Source organism: Heloderma suspectum, chromosome 1 (assembly GCF_057233095.1).
Source record: "Heloderma suspectum isolate Gila_16-S chromosome 1, 16-S_ref, whole genome shotgun sequence".
Lineage (NCBI taxonomy): Eukaryota > Metazoa > Chordata > Lepidosauria > Squamata > Helodermatidae > Heloderma > Heloderma suspectum.
Genome location: NC_139458.1, coordinates 37,947,644 through 37,966,686, shown reverse-complemented (window position 1 = coordinate 37,966,686; position 19,043 = coordinate 37,947,644). Strand labels below are relative to the sequence as shown.

Here is a 19,043-nt window from a genome sequence, read left to right as displayed (position 1 = left end):
ATCTCAAGGGAACGTTTTGTGCAAAGATGGGCATGATAAAGGACAAAGAAGGCAGGGACCCAACAGAAGCAGATGAGATTAAGAAGAGGTGGCAAGAATACACAGAAGAACTATACAGGAAAGATCTGAATGTCCCTGATAGCCATGATAGTGCGCTCACTGAACTTGAGCCAGACATCCTAGAGAGTGAAGTCAAGTGGGCCTTAGGAAGCATTAGTAACAATAAAGCTAGCGGAGATGACAGTATTCCAGCCGAGCTATTTAAAATCCTAAAAGATGATGCTGTTAAAGTGCTGCATTCAATATGCCAACAAATTTGGAACACTCAACAGTGGCCACAAGACTGGAAAAGGTCAGTTTACATTCCAATTCCAAAGAAGGGCAACGCCAAAGAGTGTTCAAACTACCGCACCATTGCGCTCATTTCACATGCCAGCAAGGTGATGCTCAAAATCCTACAAGCTAGGCTTCAGCAGTATGCGAACCGAGAACTACCGGAAGTACAAGCTGGGTTTCGAAGAGGCAGAGGAACTAGAGATCAAATCGCCAACATTAGCTGCATCATGGAGAAAGCAAGAGAATTCCAGAAAAACGTCTATTTCTGCTTCATTGACTACGCTAAAGCCTTTGATTGTGTGGATCACAACAAACTGTGGCAAATTCTTAAAGTGATGGGAGTACCAGACCACCTTACCTGTCTCCTGAGAAACCTGTACGAGGGTCAAGAAGCAACAGTAAGAACCAGACATGGAACAACCGATTAGTTCAAAATTGGGAAAGGAGTAAGACAAGGCTGCATATTGTCACCCTGCTTATTTAACTTATATACAGAGTACATCATGAGAAATGCCGGGTTGGATGAATCAGAGGTCGGAATTAAGATTGCTGGGAGAATTATCAACAATTATCAACCTCCGATATGCAGACGATACCACCCTAATGGCAGAAAGCGAAGAGGATCTAAAGAGCCTCTTGTTGAGGGTGAAAGAGGAGAGTGCAAAAGCTGGTTTGAAACTCAACATTAAAAAAACGAAGATCATGGCATCTGGCCCCATCACTTCCTGGCATATAGAAGGGGAAGAAATGGAAGCAGTGACAGATTTTACTTTCTTGGGCTCCAAGATCACCGCAGACAGTGACTGTAGCCATGAAATTAAAAGACGCTTGCTCCTTGGGAGGAAAGCTATGGCCAACCTAGACAGCATAGTAAGAAGCAGAGACATCACCTTGCCAACAAAGGTCCGTCTAATCAAAGCTATGGTTTTCCCCATAGCAATGTATGGCTGTGAGAGCTGGACTATAAGGAAGGCTGAGCGCCGAAGAATTGATGCTTTCGAACTGTGGTGCTGGAGAAGACTCTTACGAGTCCCCTGGACTGCAAGGAGGTCAAATCAGTCCATCCTAAAGGAAATCAACCCTGAGTGCTCATTGGAAGGACAGATAATGAAGCTGAAGCTCAAATATTTTGGCCACCTAATGCGAAGAGAAAACTCTCTGGAAAAGACCCTGATGCTGGGAAAGACTGAAGGCAAAAGGAGAAGGGAACGGCAGAGGATGAGATGGCTAGATAGCATCACCGATGCAATGAATATGAACTTGAGCACGCTCCGGGAGAGAGCGCAGGACAGGAAGGCCTGGCATGCTATGGTCCATGGGGTCACGAAGAGTCGGACACGACTGAACGACTGAACAACAACAACAATGACACCCTGAATGTTACAGTGCTCCGCTGGGTGACAAAATCATCCTGTATCTGACTAACCAAGTGTGAAGTGATTCAGCTTGGCTTGGCTTCAAGCCAAGACAAAGCAGGACATATTATAGATTAAACTTGAAAACACCTCCACGCCCTGAATAGGGGCAATCCGTAGCCTGCCTAGCTCGACAGGCACTTGTGGCCAAGCAAACATCTAGGAGGTGTAACGTAGCTGTCCATGTCTTTGCCTTGCCATGCTAACCCAGCTGCATGTGCCACTGCTGGCAGCCGAAAGAACTCACCACCGCCCTTTCCAGCTGGTGGAGAGCTGAGTTCTTCCCTGGTGTGGCATAGCTCCACAGAAGGAGCAGCAAAGGCAGGGCAAGTGACAGCGGCCACAAGCAAGGAAGGGAGGAGAGGGAAACTAGCACCTCTCCTACTGCATTTTATTGTAAGCCACTCAGAAAATATTTTTACAGCAGACAACTTTTCAAAATGCCTGAATTGCGGTGAGACAGGATGAGCAGCCGCAGGAAGTTTACTCGCAAGGCTGCAACACTCAGAGATAAAGAGATTTGATACTGTTGAGGAAAAAGCTACGTTCCTATAAACACGCTCGTTCCCAAAAACACAGCCCAACGCAATTTCCTCTAAGTACAATGACTCGCGTCCGGTTCCCTTTGTCCAACATTTTGCTTTCATTACTTTCTCTTTCCACAGAAGTCGGCAGCAGGTGGCAGCCATGGATCGCACTGAATTCATCGTTATGCAGCGCTGGGTTTATGTGGGCTCAAGAACAGCTCGAACAAAGGGGGGGAAAGTACTTGCAACTAAACAGCAAAGAATCCCTGTCTGCATCAGGTCTGTTGAAAAACTGCATGCTGCAATTAACTAGCTCACTGCTATTATCAGTTTCCATTGCAAACTTTGCACTAAATCCAATGCATCACACTGCACTCCATTACATACCACTTATAGTTGCCTATGACACTGATGGTGTTCTCTGCATCAGCAACCCAGGTTATAGGCCTCTGAGTCACCACCTGTCGGAGGGTAAAGGCGTGCTCCTCTGGAGCAGAAGCGTTAACAAAGTACTCAAACACTCCAGTCTGATCAGCAAAGTTTGGTGCCTCACTGAACGGTGGGTTGCCTATTTGGAGAACAGAAGATTCATTATTTCACTCCCTCACACCCACGGATGTTTCTGCTACCCGGAAACAGCATCTGTTCTCAGCCCCACAAGAGCACATCATCCAAGAGACAGCAGGATGTTGCCCCATACCTACCACAGAACTGGTTTGCCAGCCTCCCCAAATTTGGCAATAGAGTGTCTTAAACCAAAGATGTGAAGGCCATGGGGGGGGGGGGGGCAGTTTTTCAGAATTTTCCAAAAATCCCTGGGGGTAAAATGCAGGAAAAACTACTTCCAAAAAATCTGGGTTTTCCCTATTTTTCAGCGCAGGGCGGGTTGTCCCAAGCCTTTACATCTCTTGTCTTAACTTGGTGTTTCTTTATCAGTCACCAAGCTGAAGGGCACACCAGAAAGGCCCCCAGGAAATGTCAACTGAAGTCCTTTGAGGATCCTCATTCCTAACTTGCAGGTGACTACGAAGGTTCTGATGGATAAGAATCCCAACACATATGGCTATTTGTGACCTCGTGAGAGCAGAGAAGTATTTTCCAAAGCTGAAAATTGGCAGAAAGAAATTCAGTGGCCATTGGGCATGGATTGTCCATCCCAGGTCAATCATGTTTACTGTTGTATGTTTTTGATCGTCCTTTATACCATTTGCTTGAAAATTAACACAGTTGATAAAGGCCCTGTCCTAGACAAAGCCCAAGACCACCAGGCACTACTCTGATTTAAGGAATCCCCCCAAAATGGCTTCAAGCACTGACTTACGGATATTAAAATCATCCTTGTAATTGGATGGAAAAGGTTGGGATGGAGGTGGATCTGGGTAAGGCTTTTTATGGCCTGTTGTCAGGGTTGTCAAAGTATAGACTTCATCCAGACCCAGATTTAGTGTCAAGACCCCTTCACAGACCTGCATAAAGAGAGGGTGAGTAATTCAGTAGAGGCAGCAAATACAGAGAAATCTTTCATCTTGGCTGCATATCTAGGATTGACAAAGTAACACAGGACTCCTCCTTCAGATTAATGGGTTGGATCCAGATTTACGGCACAATCCCATGCATGTTTAGACAGAAAAAGTCTTACAACTCCCAGGGAATGCTGGGAAGTGTAGGACTTTTTCTGGCTAAACATGCATAGAATTGTACCCTTAGTCATGCTTACAGGAGACCACTAAAATCAATGGGACTTTAGTCATGGCTTACTTGCCCCATTGATTTCAATGAGTCTACTCTAAGCATAGCTAGAGTTGGAAAGATTGCCTCCTCCCATATGAACCTGTAGTTTAATGTGCCTTGGATGCCTTTCTGCATATTCCACCACTATGAAATTTTAAGTTGGTGAGAACATGGAATAGGGCCTTCTCTGTGGCAACACCCTACTTTTAAAATCTTATTTATTTATTATAAATAAATAAATAATAAACCTGTAGAACTCTCTCTCTTAAAGTAGGTTAGGCTGAGCTTGTTTTTGTTCAGTTTTAAGTGGGCTGTTAAAAAAAAAAAAGTTCCACATGGCTTTTTAGTATTTCAAATGCCTTCACTCCGCACTCTGTTTTAAAGATTCTCTCCTGCTCTTAATTCTGCTGTTGGTGATGTTTTAAAGGTTTTTAATTGTTTTTACAGTTTAAACAAACATTACAGTTATTTTAAGTGACTCATTTGTAAATAAATTAAATAAATAAAATGTTTAAAGTCTGGATCCAGTCCAATATTCTAGCAGATTTACAAAGCTTAACCTGCACCCTAAGACACAGCAGTTCACTGCTAGACTACAATTTATTAAACAAGTTTAAAGAACCATTACATGTCAGTCATGAAACATCAGTGAATTAGTTGTACAGTAAACGGAAGCAGCATTTGGCAATATCCGATTATGTTGGGGCAATATTTATTTATAGGACTACCAAAAGTTTAAAAGTGCTTGCATTTCCCCAATACATATTTTGTGTACCCCCTCATGTGTTTTGTTAAAGTTAATTTACTCCCCAAATGTTAAGTATACAGAGGAAGAACTGCAGCTGCTCATGAAAGCATAAGGCACCAAGAAGGGCCACCAGACAACAAAGCACCAAGCACAGCTTCAGATATGACAGAGAAGCTGGAGGTGGAACTGAGACTTGCAGTTCTGCTTCCCACTTCAGATGCATCACTAAAACCACAAACATTCCATTTCCCCTGCAATGATATGACTGAGATGAACACCCTCTGTATCTGGGCACATCTCATGGAACGTATTAAATAGAACTGCTTCCTTATCTTTTTATTATAAGTACAGCTCTATACAAGGTAACTCCAAGAGAAATGAGACACAATTCACTTGTACACATTTAATGCTACACACACACACCAGACAATGCAAGTCTATTCCACAGTGACAACTTTTGCCCTATAAATTAAGGCACCCTCACATTTTTTGGCCCAAGGGACTCGAACAAAGTGGAGTTCGCAGATGTAAATTCAAGCTTAGAATACCACACCTGAAGAGATTTCAGTTTGCTCTGAGAGAGAGAGAGAGAGAGAGAGAGAGAGAGAGAACTTACATTAGATTCGCCTTCTAAAAGCCCAAAAATTTATTATGTGTCAAGAATGTCTATTTAATTATTATTATTATTATTATTATTATTATTATTATTATTATTATTTCATTTCTATACCGCCCCACAGCTGAAGCTTTCTGGGCGGTTTACAACAATTCATAAAAAAATACAACAACGTTACAAAATACAAAATTGTGATAAAACAGTCTAAAAAATTAACATACAAATTTTAAACAATTTAAACACTTAAAAACAGTTTTAGTAAACAATTTTTTTAATAATAGAACTATTTAGCAGACATAAATGCCCCATCATATACCATTAAATGCCTGGGAGTAGAGGGCAGTCTTAACCTGGTGCCGGAAAGGCTACAGTGTCAGCATCAGGAAGGCCTCAGTGAGGAGCTCATCAATTGCGGGGCCACCGCTGAGAAGGCCCTCTCCCTTGTTGCCACCTTCCAAACATCCCTTGGAGCTGACATTTGGAGGAAAGCCTCAGATGTTGATCACAGCGTCCAGGTATGTTCAGATCGGGAGAGGTTGTCTGTCAGGTACTGTGGTCCCAAGCCATATAATTACCAGCTTGTCCCTTCAGAAATATCTAGCACTGCATTAGATAACAATTTTAGTCAATAAATAAGCTCCGGTCATGGGCAGTGAGCAATTTTAAGTGTGGAGGGGGGTAAGCCAAAGCTCTGCTGGCTCGTGCCGGCCAGGGCAGAATGGGGGCGGGGAGTGTCCTAAAAACAGACTCAGTAGATATTTGCTGTTTCGAATTCTACACACACAAACACACACAATGAAACCAATAATGGAGGGCTGTAAGTCTACCCTCGTTTTACTTATCTGCAGAGCATAGCTACACAGAACTTCAAAAAATAGATCAATATAATTCTTACATATACACATACAAACACAAACCATTACGTGGTTCTATTCTGACTTATTTCCCAATGTGCACAGCATATACTGGACACTGGTGACAGTACACAGATGAGTCAGGCAGCAAAGGAAATGTCCGCCAATTACTTACAAAGGATCCTTTGAGGTGGAAAGATGCTTTCTGGGGTGACACAAAGAAGGGCACTAGAGGTGGCCTGATGCATTTGGAGTGGCTGTGAGTCTGAAAATGAACAGTAAGGAACATCTCCATTCAAGACATCATAATGCCCTTTATTTCCAACATTCAAGCTGAAGGTGCTGTTGCTTATGTAGCTAAAAGGCACCACCCACACGCGCAAAGAGGGAGGTATTAGCAGGTTTTGTGGGAGCTCAGAGTTTGCAGAAATACAAAAATATTTAGGGAAAAACCCTAAGGTGGTGGGGAGGTTAAACTCACAAAACAGCTCAATAAAGGCTGAACGTGCTTATTGGCCATGGAATACTTGCAGACTGACTGCTTCAGCAGGGAATGGAATGGGGCGGCTGGAATCCTGAACCGCCACTTGTATCCTGCTAAGACCCAACAGCAGGGATGTTGAACCTCTTTCAGCCTGAGGGCCAAATTCAATTTTGGAGATGCTCTTGGGGGTCACATTCCAGTGGCTGAAGGTAAAACAGCAGCAAACATGCCACCATATTGTAGCTTAAAGCTGTAACTGCCAGTAACTAAGGCTTAGAAGAGGCATTTCAACCTTTTGCAATGGGGAAAAAATGTGCAAAAGCCAGGAAACCACCAAACAATCAGTGGTTGGGGGAAAGGGGGCGGAGCCAGGGGATGTGGCCATCTGCACACCCCAGAGACCAAACACCCCTGCCCAAGAGTATCTCATATTAACAGCATGATTAGAACTCGAGTCTCCTACTAACTGGAGGCACTGGTGTCTGGGAGGGGCAAATCCCAGGAACTAGGCTAAAATCCATGATGGTCTGAACCAGCCAGGAAGAAGAAACTACACTCCTTGCATGGAACTTATAAACTGAGAACCGGGAGAGGACATTATGCCTGCAAGCCCCCTCAAGCCATATAATTTAGCACAAATATAACCCAGCTTTGTGCTACTGACCACAGAACTCAGTGTGACGTAGTTCACAGATCACAGTGAAAGGCCTCATTTCAAGATCACACTATGAAGGAGTCTTGAAGAACACAATAAGGGACCAACAGTGGCTGCAGAAAAAGAAATGTTCATAAGCCCCCTGTGCTCTTCTCATTCCTTGTAAAGTGCCAGGTATATATATGGTGCTATAATAATCATACTTAGCATTAACAAAGCACTACAGAGTGTCCAAAGCACTTCACATACCTTATGGCAGTAGTACATATGCTGTGCTGAAGATCAGAGCTGTCCTAGATCAGACCAAAGGTCTATCTAGTTCACCATTCTGTTCCTACAGTGGCCAACCAGCTGTCTGTGGGCATCCCACAAGTAGGACATGAGTGCAATAGCAGCCACCCACTTGTGTTCCAGAGCAATTGGTATACAAACGCATACTGCCTCTGATACTGGAGGCAATATATAAACACCATGACTAGTAGCCATTGATAGCCTTATCCTCCATGAATTTGTCTGACCCCCTCTTAAAGCCATCCAAATTAAAGCCATCGCTATGTCTTGTGGTAGTGAATTCTGTAGTTTAACTACACAACGGCCCTGCTCAGACATCACACTAAGCCATGATGGTTAGCATTTCTGAGCTAACCCAGGGTCCCAGGGAATAGTCTGAAGGCACTTGAGACAGCCACCTTGCTGAAGCTAAGCAGGTTTGGGTCTGGTCAGTGCTTGGAAGGGAGACCACCTGGAAACCACATGTAGCCACCTTGAGTTCCATGATGGAAGAAAGGTGGGATATAAATGTGGTGGTGGTGATGATGATGATATCTGAACAGCATTTTTCCCAACCATGGTGGTTTATTAACCATGGACTAACCACTTGATGCAACATGGCTAGTGGCCCTAACCATGGCTTAGCGTGATGTATGAACAGGCCCCTGTGGTTAACCGAGTGGTACCATAGAGCTTTGAGGAAAGAGCAGCCGAAATCAGCCCAGCCGCTCCTGCCAATGCTCAAGATCTCCATGGTCAAAATCTGCCTAGCAACACATGACGCAGCACCCAGGAGCCGGCCTCCTCACTCACCCCGCCCACAGTACAAAAATTGGAGACACGCGCGGAAAGAAAAGATGTGTTCGATCCCACACTGCTGTTATTGGCACAGTGACCTTGAGCACTTAGCATTCCCAGGCACAAGCACCTGTGTCTGCTGCAATACGGGAAAACATCCCTGCCTGGCTGGCAGCTGGCCAAACAGCAGCATCCCTGCCTCAAATGGCGCCCCTGCCCCCAAACCTGCACCCCCCAACCCCAGTGAAATGGCTGCCCACAGGTGCTGTGGCACCAAGCCCCAAGGTAGCTGTTGGCTGCTGTTGCAGCACCGAGCACCAAAATGGCCACCCACAGCAGCTTCCTCCACTGAGGCCGCTGGGATGCATGGCGACCAGTTTGGAGGACTGCAGAATTTAGCGGCAACCATGGTGGTTAGTGAGTGGTTAGGCTAATCACTCTGCCGGCCGTGGTTACCTGCACGTGTGGGAAGGGCTTTCGCAGTGGTTAGCGCTAACCACCCTGTACCATGGTTAGCCTAACCACCCTTCTCCAATGTGTGTCTGAACAGGGCTACTGTGTGAAGAAGTACTTCTTTGTGTTGGTTCTGCATCTTTCACCATTCAGCTTTCTTAGATGACCCCGAGTTCAAGTATTAAGAGGCTTTCTCCACACCATGCATAATCTTATACGCCTGTTATCCCATTCCCCCTCACATGCCTCTTTTTCTAAGCTAAACAGTCCGAGACATTGTAACCTTTCCTCCTAGAAAAGGTTACAACCAGCCCCTTGGATCATTTTGGTTGTCCTTTCCTGCACTTTCTCCAGCTCTACAGTATCCTGTTTGATGTGTGGTGACCTGAACTATACACCGAGTGTGGTCACATCACATATTTGTATACAGGCATTATCATATTGGCAGTTTCATTTTCAATTCCTTTCCGAATGATTCTCAGCAACTGTGTAAAGTAGGTCAATATAAATTATCTTCATAGTGCAGATGTAGCAGCTGACACTAGGAGACAGCAGCTTGTCTAAGGTCACAGCTCAGTCTCAGTGACAATGCAAGACAAGCTTAAAATGCTTTTAAACTGTTCCCCTTCCCAATTAATCAACTGCTATATAAGTACTCAGAAGCCTGTAGATCCAAAGTGCTCGTGCTGTTATACAGCTCTTAAAGCTGGAAATCAGTGCTGACTTAGGTGGGCTTTAACAAAGAACTTTACCATTGTTTCAATGATGATCGTAAGATTGCCTTGTCCATCAGTCAAAGCCACATAGCTACCACCTGCTTCCAGCTTCCCATGTGCTTGCAAATAGTGCCAGCCCGGTTGTGTGAACTGGGTCGTGTGCGCTATGTCGAAAAAAACAGGAAAAGAGTTTTAGAAGTTTTTAAAAATGTAAATCAGATTTTTTATTTTTAAACGCAAATACTAAGTTTCCCTTAAATAACAAATAGGCTAACATTAAATAATCTTGATATAAGCATGTCAACCACACAGTTAATCTGTAAACGGAATGAATGCCTCTACAAGACACATCAAGTTAAAGAAGGCTTTTCTCTATCCAAATGAGGAATCCATCTCATCATTTCTCAGATATGAATATTTACACTACCCCAGGGATGGCTAATTTGTGGCCCTCCAGATGTTTTGGCCTACAGCTTCCATCATCCCTCACCATAGGCTATGCTGGCTAGGGCTGATGGGAGGTGCAGGCCAAAACCATCTGGAGGGCCACAAATTGCCCACCCCTGCTTATACCTAAACACAGGCATTTCATTTTCACCTTATGAAAATAAAGTGTTCTAGTCTGCCCAGTAAGGATCAAATCTTGGTTTGACCTATCTGTCATGGGCGTCTCATTTTTGTTTCCTACTAAGTTATTTGTGAGGGCAAGGCTAGGCTAAGACAGAGTGAAGGAGAAAAGAGCAACACTGGAAAAAGAAACAACATGGTCCAGCGTTCATCTGAATATATTCCCATAAGTGCATCTGCATATATTCCCAAGTGATTATAGGCTGCAATCCTATAATCACTTGCCTGAGAGTAAGCCCTGCTGAACTCAAAGGAGCATACTTCTGAGTAAACATGTACAGGATTGCACTGTTAACTTCAAACGGTCAGGGGTGCTGGTCACAAGGAAGTCTCTATGTGGGAATATTTTAAAGACATTTCTTTTATAGGTAAAAAAAAAGGAAAGCATGCAAAATATATACAGTGAGAAGAGATGAAAAGCTTGCTTGTAAGAATGGAACAGTGTAAATAATACTCTGTAGATTAATATTTAGTTGTAGATTAACATGGTTTAATGGTCAGATTTGCACTATTGTTCAGGAAACAGATGAAAAAATCTCATTGGGAAACTTCAATTTAATTCAACCTTTTTTCTTGCCAATTGAAATCATGCTTTAAATAAACAATTTCAATCTCCATCCCATTACACTGGCTCTCGGAATGCAACAAAATGTCTTCTACAGGCCAGTGCCCAAATGCCACATGTGAGCATGTGAATGTCTTTATTCTAATACCAAGTGAAATTCTGAACTGGCCATCATATAGTAGTTCTGCACATTTCATCAAAGAAGACTCATGTGATGAGTGTGGCTTAAGGGGCAGAAGTACTTCGAACACAAGTGCCCAGACTATGAACCACATGAAAGAAAAAGAGCCCTTTGATTGTTTAAACAATGCAAGGACAGCAGAATTATATATTCACTCTCTGTGTGTGCCTGTATATGTGCACGCATGCATATGGGAGTAAAGACACATACGCTAACATAGTTTTCCATAATGTCTAGGAATGTGACTAAAATTTAAACATTCAATTAGTAAAGGTGGGACAGAAAAACGTCTTACAATTCCCAGCATGAATGTTTTTCTGTCTAAACATGCATAGGATTATGCCCTAAATGTGTATCTTAATTTCTTCACATTCAGAAATCGTTAAATCAGAAATCGGCAATGGGAATGAGAAAGAGGAGAGTATATTTTCTCAACCTTGAGAGGACAAAACGTTTCAAATCTTTAAACAGCAAAAGTTTCCTATGGAAAATGTGGTCATTTCTTTTAATCAGCTGCAGTTCTATAAGGATACACTGATCACGCAAGCTTTGTATACAGCTTGAAACAAACTATGTTCTGTCGAACACTCCACACTCTCTCTCTTCCAACTCTTAGCAAGTAACTAAGGGTACAATCCTATGCATGTTTAGACAGAAAAAAAGTCTTACAACTTTTTTTCTGTCTAAATATGCATAAGATTGTCCCCTAAGCGGGCATTCCTATTACAAAGAATGGATGTTCAATAAGCTTGAACAATTATATCATGAGCAGCAAAATGTTGATAAGCAGATACTGAAAATGCATTTAATAACTAAGGAAAGCCAAAATTGAAAAAAAGTTATATCCCAATTTCAGAAATGTACCCGTCATCCATATGGGAGGATTCACAGTGTAATGCCCACTCCATGGTTCTTGTGCTGTCATCAAACTGCTCCGGCCGAAAGGCAACTGTTCATAGTAACTGGCCACTAAATTCCAGGCAATAGTGCTGGGGGGGGGGGGGGAGAAAATGGGAGTTGTGCAAAGAAATGCTCTAACAAAAGTGAGATCGATCAAATTGTAACACAGGCCTTTCTTAAATAACACAGCTGCAGAAGTTATGAGGCATATCAGAACAATAATATCCTCTGCTTGCATCCATTTCCATTTTGGAGGAAAAAATTCTAACCTGGTTGTCAAGAAATACAAGTTTTAAACCTGCAGGGATTTAGAGAGCAGTCTGATATCAGACTGCTCTCTAAATCTGGAGAAGGAAATGGCAACCCACTCCAGTATTCTTGCCAAGAAAACCCCATGGAACGTATCACAAGGCTAAAAGATATGATGCCGGAAGATGAGACCCTCAGGTCGGAAGGTGTCCAATATACTACTGGGGAAGAGCAGAGGGAATTTCCAAGTAGCGCCAGAAAGAGTGAAGCAGCTGGGCCAAAGCCGAAAGGACACTCAGCTGTGGATATGTCTCGTGGTGAAAAGAAAATCCGATGCTGTAAAGAACAATATTGTTTAGGAACCTGGAATGTCAGATCAATGAATCAAGGTAAGCTGGAGATGGTCAAACATGAGATGGCAAGATTGAACATCGACATCTTGGGAATCAGCGAACTAAAATGGACAGGCATGGGCAAATTTAATTCAGGTGACCATTATATCTACTACTGTGGGCAAGAATCCCTGAGAAGAAATGGAGTAGCACTCATAGTCAATAAAAGGGTGGGAAAAGCAGTACTGGGGTACAATCTCCAAAACAACAGAATGATCTCAGTACGAATCCAAGGCAAACCATTCAACATCACAGTAATTCAAGTCTATGCCCCAACCACTGAGGCTGAAGAAGCTGAGGTTGATCGGTTCTATGAAGACCTAAAACACCTTCTAGAACTAACACCAAAAAAAGATGTCCTCTTCATCATAGGGGATTGGAATGCCAAAGTAGGAAGTCAAGAAATCACTGGGATAACAGGCAAGCATGGCCTTGGTGTACAAAATGAAGCAGGACAAAGGCTAATAGAGTTTTGTCAAGAGAACACGCTGATCATAGCAAACACTCTTTTCCAACAGCGACTCTACACATGGACATCACCACATGGTCAATATCGAAATCAGATTGATTATTTGCAGCCAAAGATGGAGAAGCTCTATACAGTCAGTAAAAACAAGACCTGGAGCTGACTGTGGCTCAGATCATGAACCTCTTATTGCAAAATATCGGCTTAAATTGAAGAACATAGGGAAAACCACTAAACCATTCAGGTATGACCTAAATCATATCCCTTATGAATATACAGTGGAGGTGAGGAATAGATTTCAGGGATTAGACCTGATAGACAGAGTGCCTGAGGAACTATGGACGGAGGTCCGTTACATTGTTCAGGAGGCAGCAACGAAATCCATCCCAAAGAAACAGAAATGCAAGAAAGCAAAGTGGCTGTCTGATGAGGCTTTACAAGTGGCTGAGGAAGGAAGGGAAGCGAAAAGCAAGGGAGAAAGGGGAAGATATATCCAACTGAATGCAGAGTTCCAGAGAATAGCAAGGAGAGACAAGAAGGCCTTCTGAAATGAACAATGCAAATAAATCACGGAAAACAATAGAATAGGAAAGACTAGAGATCTTTTCAAGAAAATCGGAGATCTTGAGGGAACGTTTTGTGCAAAGACGGGCATGATAAAGGACAAAGAAGGCAGGGACCTAACAGAAGCAGATGAGATTAAGAAGAGGTGGCAAGAATACACAGAAGAACTATACAGGAAAGATCTGAATGTCCCTGATAGCCATGATAGTGAGGTCACTGAACTTCAGCTGGACATCCTAGAGAGTGAAGTCAAGTGGGCCTTAGGAAGCATGACTAACAACAAAGCTAGCGGAGATGACAGTATTCCAGCTGAGCTATTTAAAATCCTAAAAGATGATGTTGTTAAAGTGCTGCACTCAATATGCCAACAAATTTGGAACACTCAACAGTGGCCACAAGACTGGAAAAGGTCAGTTGACATTCCAATTCCAAAGAAGGGCAACGCTAAACAGTGTTCAAACTACCGTACAATTGCACTCATTTCACATGCCAGCAAGGTGATGCTCAAAATCCTACAAGCTAGGCTTCAGCAGTATGTGAACCGAGAACTACTGGAAGTACAAGCTGGGTTTCGAAGAGGCAGAGGATCTAGAGATCCAATCGCCAACATTCGCTGGATCATGGAGAAGGCAAGAGAATTCCAGAAAAACGTCTATTTCTGCTTCATTGACTACGCTAAAGCCTTCGATTGTGTGGATCACAACAAACTCTGGCAAATTCATAAAGAGATGGGAGTACCAGACCACCTTACCTGTCTCCTGAGAAACCTGTACGAGGGTCAAGAAGGAACAGCAAGAACCGGACATGGAACAACCGATTGGTTCAAAATTGTGAAAGGAGTACGACAAGGCTGCATATTGTCACCCTGCTTATTTAACTTATATGCAGAGTACATCATGAGAAACGCCGGGTTGGATGAATCACAGGTCGGAATTAAGAGTACCAGGAGAATTATCAACAACTTCAGATACGCAGACGATACCACCCTAATGGCAGAAAGCGAAGAGGATCTAAAGAGCCTCTTGTTGAGGGTGAAAGTGGAGAGTGCAAAAGCTGGTTTGAAACTCAACATTAAAAAAACTCAGGTCATGGCATCTGGCCCCATCACTTCCTGGCATATAGAAGGGGAAGAAATGTAACCAGTGACAGATTTTATTTTCTTGGGCTCCAAGATCACCGCAGTCGGTGACTGTAGCCATGAAATGAAAAGACGCTTGCTCCTTGGGAGGAAAGCTATGGCAAACCTAGACAGCATTGTAAGAAGCAGAGACATCACCTTGACAACAAAGGTCCGCATAATCAAAGCTATGGTTTTGCCAGTAGTAACGTATGGTTGTGAGAGCTGGACTATAAGGAAGGCTGAGCGCTGAAGAATTGATACTTTCGAATTGTGGTGCTGGAGAAGACTCTTACGAGTCCCCTGGACTGCAAGGAGGTCAAATCAGTCAATCCTACAGGAAATCAACCCTGAGTGCTCATTGGAAGGACAGATACTGAAGCTGAAGCTCAAATATTTTGGCCACCAAATGTGAAGAGGAAAGTCACTGGAAAAGACCCTGATGCTAGGAAGGATTGAAGGCAAAAGGAGAAGGGGACGGCAGAGGATGAGATGGCTACATAGCATCACCGATGCAATGAATATGAACTTGAGCACACTCCGGGAGAGAGCGGAGGACAGGAAGGCCTGGCATGCTATGGTCCATGGGGTCACAAAGAGTCGGACACGACTTAACAACTGAACAACAACAACTGACAGCAGAGTTTCCACTCTGTCTTGGGTCCATTGGGAAGAGCTGACAGGGCAGCTGTGCGGTAGCAGCCAGGACTTTCTATATTTTTCCTCTGTCCACAGATGGAGGAAAAATTAGTCCATCCCACAGATGGCAATGGGAAGAAAACTGGTATAACTGTTTTCCCAAGTCAGGGGCTGAGAATGCTCAGGGCACCCCAGTGGTCAGTCATAGGATATTTCAGATTCCCCTCCTGAGGCCATTGACAGACCTATGACGTTGGGTGCTTTCCAAGGTCAAATCAGCAACCTCAGACAACATCATAGAGGTCAAAGGGGGGCATTCTGGTGGGTGGGGAAGGGAGACGAGTGCAGAAGAAAATATCCGCAGGTTTCCTATGGCCTCTCCGTTGCTCATCCATGCTGGTAAGAGAGCTAGATGGGCTCAAGGGGCTGTCTGACTGACTTCTTTATTTTGACGAGGAGGAACAGGAGGTGAAATCCTTCCATACTCCTCCCACCCTGCAAGGCTATTGCTGGCAAGGCGTAAGGCAGACACGGGAGCTCCAATCTCTTATTTAGTTAAAAATACTAAAGCAACAGCTATCACTTCTAATTACAGGAAATTAGACAAATCTTTATTCAACAAGTTGCATGTCACAGTACTAGTTATATATACACATCTATGTCACCAAGCATGCCAAGACGTACGCAGTCATCTTCCCGTTCACAAAGTTTTGGTTCAGGATTCGAGCCCAGCAGCCCGCACCCACTTCATTGTTGAAAGTGCTGTAGTCTTCTGAAGACCAGAGTTTCTTCTGGGTTAACAAGGCAGAAGGCACTGTTGTCGTGCCTGGGTAGTGAGCCCTGGATAATGCAGAGAGAAAGAGAGAGAGAGGGAGAGAGAGGGAGAGGGAGACAGAGAGAGAGGGAGAGAGGGAGAGAGGGGGGGAGGGGGAGAGAGGGAGGGAGGGAGGGAGAGAGAGAGGTATGCATTTCCAAGCAAGCACTCTAAATACACTTTATTAAATTAAGATTATAAACTTTTTAGAGAATTTCAGAGCACTGTGTCTTTTTTGCAGTGGTAATCCTTGTTAGCCCTTTCCTCCTAAAGAAGAGCTCATGTTCAAACCACCTCTGGACTGAGTTGAATAAGTAAATAAGCATTTTGATATTAAAACTTTTGTTTGTTTACATCAGGCTGAGGAAGCTCTTTCAGCTGAATACAATTTCAGAGAAGTTCTCAGGGGCTGTATTCCAATGGTGGGCAGGGCTGAAGGCAAAAGGGGTGGGGCCAAAAATATAAAAAATACCAGCATATTTTAGCTTAAAGCTCTTACTGTCTGTAGCAAAGCCTTAGGAGAGGCACAAAAGCCAGGAAACCATCCAATAGTTGGGGGAATGGGGGTGGGACCAGGGGAAGGCCATCTTGAGAGCACCAGAGGGCCAGATTTGGCCCCCCAGGCCTGAGGTTCCCCACCCCTGGTTTACATCAACCTGTCTGAATGCAACACGCAGTCAATCTATGACCCAGAAAATTAAATACTGAACCTGCAAGCTTCATGGACTTACATACTCTGTCGAAGATTGCCATTTACATCCCACATATTTTAAAAGGGGAAAATAATGCCAGTGCTTAGCATTTACATAGAGCACTCCAAGGTACTTCGCATACATTATCTCGGCAACCTTTGCAAGGACCCTGTGAGGTAGGTCAGTATTATCATTATCATCACCCCATACCGCACCTGGCAAGCCATTGTCTTTCTTAGCTTCAGCCTCCCCTTTGGCTGCCTAGTGAGTTCACAGGAGAGACAATTTAAACTAGAAACATCCTGGTTCATAATTCAGACTCCTTGCTGCTAAAGTAGCTCTCAGTGGCCATTCCTGACCAGAATGCAAAAGACCTGAATGACTAAGGCCACACAACAACATACTACGCTGCATGCAAAGTTGCTTTTGAAACTCAAATGTTGCTGAATAACCAAGGGGATTTACCTCTAGAAATTTGGTATATTCTAATCTAAAATCTAGAGTTATATACGTAAGTGTCTGATAGCAGCAGCCTTATCAGTGTAACCGGAAGCCCTTCCATAAAACACGGACAAGATTCCTATCTTAAGGGCACATTTGTATGCGTGTTTAAAAGTCCTGGCTTGCTAAGGAATGCTGGGAGTTGTAGGACAGTTTTCTGTCTAAACATGCATAAGATTGTGGCCTAAGACATTCATAGAGAAACTGGACAAATTTGGTCAAAAGAAATGGTTGGAGATCACCACTACACAAAGCTTTTAAAGAGACAGACAAGGCAGCTTTTATCCAGTGAACAGCCAAACCTTGCCTCCAGTCCATGGCACCTGCCCTAGGCTGATCAAGCCAAACTTTATTTGGCAACAAATTTCAACTCTACCAACCTCACCTGAAAAGGTCTCTTTCCCCACCTCTCCCTGAACCAGGCCACTGTCTAGAACAGCCTCCCCCAACGTGGTGCCCTCCAGATGTTTTGGGCTTCCACCATGACTGACCTTTGGCCACGCTGGCTGGTGATGATGGGAGTTGTAGTCCAAAACATCTGGAACCCAGCTAGGTTAGGGAAGGCTGATCTAAAACTCTGAACTAACTACACTTGAGATACAAAGACATGTAACCAGACCGTGGACTGGGCTTCCTATGCAACCACCATCCAGGAAGGGGGGCGGGGGGAAAGGAACTTCTTTGGCAGGAGGCAATTTTGAGCAAAGATGAGGGAGGAGGGAGAGTGTGCTCAACCTCTCTCCGCACATCTTTTCTACTCCAAATGCCTCCCTCAGCTGCTTCCTACCTGACGAAATACCAAACACATATTCAGTCTTGCAAGCACATTTGGAACATCATAGAGGAGGAAGCAGCTGGGGGGAAGCACAATTTGGGGCAGGGAACAATTTAATCACACACATCCCATTGCTTTCCTAGGAACAGGGAAAAAGGCCCTCGGGGTCCAGTTATGCACATCTTTGGCTTTTTTGAAAGCTATAAAGAGGCAGACAGCCAAATTCTTGTAACTGTTATCCTAACATTCTGGAAAGGAACACTTTCTGAAAGTTGTTGACTTCTAGGATGTACCACGAGTTATCATAAAGGATCACAGGGAAAGAACTGGCTTTGAAGAGATGCCCTACCCAATAACATCGACTGCTTCACGGAGCTCAGGGTCAAGCAAGATGAAGAACGAAATGGGCTCCCAGAGGTTATCGCTGGCTACGATCCTCACCCGTTGAAGCTCTTGCTTATCCAAAGTGTATCTTAAAAGCTTGGAAAATAAAGAGATTAAAAAGTTGCATTTTTCCCCGTTTGTAAAAAAATAAAAAATAAAAGTTGCTGTGCTTCTTTCAGAAAAAAGGAGCCAAAGTCGGGAAACTATGCAGCTAAAATCTAGCCACCTAATTGCCTTTTTAAAAGTCTGATCAGTTTAGGCCTTGGGAGTTGGGAAAAAGGATCCTGGTTTCATTCACTCATTCATAGGTATATAATGACACTTTCCCTCTAAAAGATCAGGTCCGTAGTCTGGGGGTACTCCTAGATCCATCATTGTCGCTGGAGGCCCAAGTGGCCGCTGTGGCTCGGAGTGCCTTTTACCAGCTTTGGCTGGCTCGCCAGCTACAGCCTCTCCTGGACAGGGATAGCAGGACTATGGTGGTACAGGCATTAGTAACCTCAAGACTAGATTACTGCAATGCACTCTATGTGGGGCTGCACTTGAGGCTGGTCCAGAAGCTGGAGCTAGTGTA

The 19,043-nt window shown here is 43.9% G+C and overlaps 1 protein-coding gene across 5 annotated transcripts in view; it reads right to left on the bottom strand.

Moving 5' to 3' along the window:
• GALC (galactosylceramidase) overlaps positions 1-19,043 on the bottom strand; it is a 90,968-nt gene that overhangs the window by 11,414 nt on the left and 60,511 nt on the right. For all 5 annotated transcript variants that reach the window (XM_084841212.1, XM_084841231.1, XM_084841205.1 and 2 more), the window contains 8 exons: positions 18,435-18,565; positions 15,988-16,143; positions 11,841-11,965; positions 9,640-9,767; positions 6,403-6,492; positions 5,242-5,331; positions 3,600-3,744; positions 2,666-2,846 (listed from right to left, as the gene is read on the bottom strand). In XM_084841212.1, the coding sequence (XP_084697338.1) occupies positions 2,666-2,846; positions 3,600-3,744; positions 5,242-5,331; positions 6,403-6,492; positions 9,640-9,767; positions 11,841-11,965; positions 15,988-16,143; positions 18,435-18,565 (1,046 nt within the window). The remainder of the gene's footprint in view (positions 1-2,665; positions 2,847-3,599; positions 3,745-5,241; positions 5,332-6,402; positions 6,493-9,639; positions 9,768-11,840; positions 11,966-15,987; positions 16,144-18,434; positions 18,566-19,043) is intronic.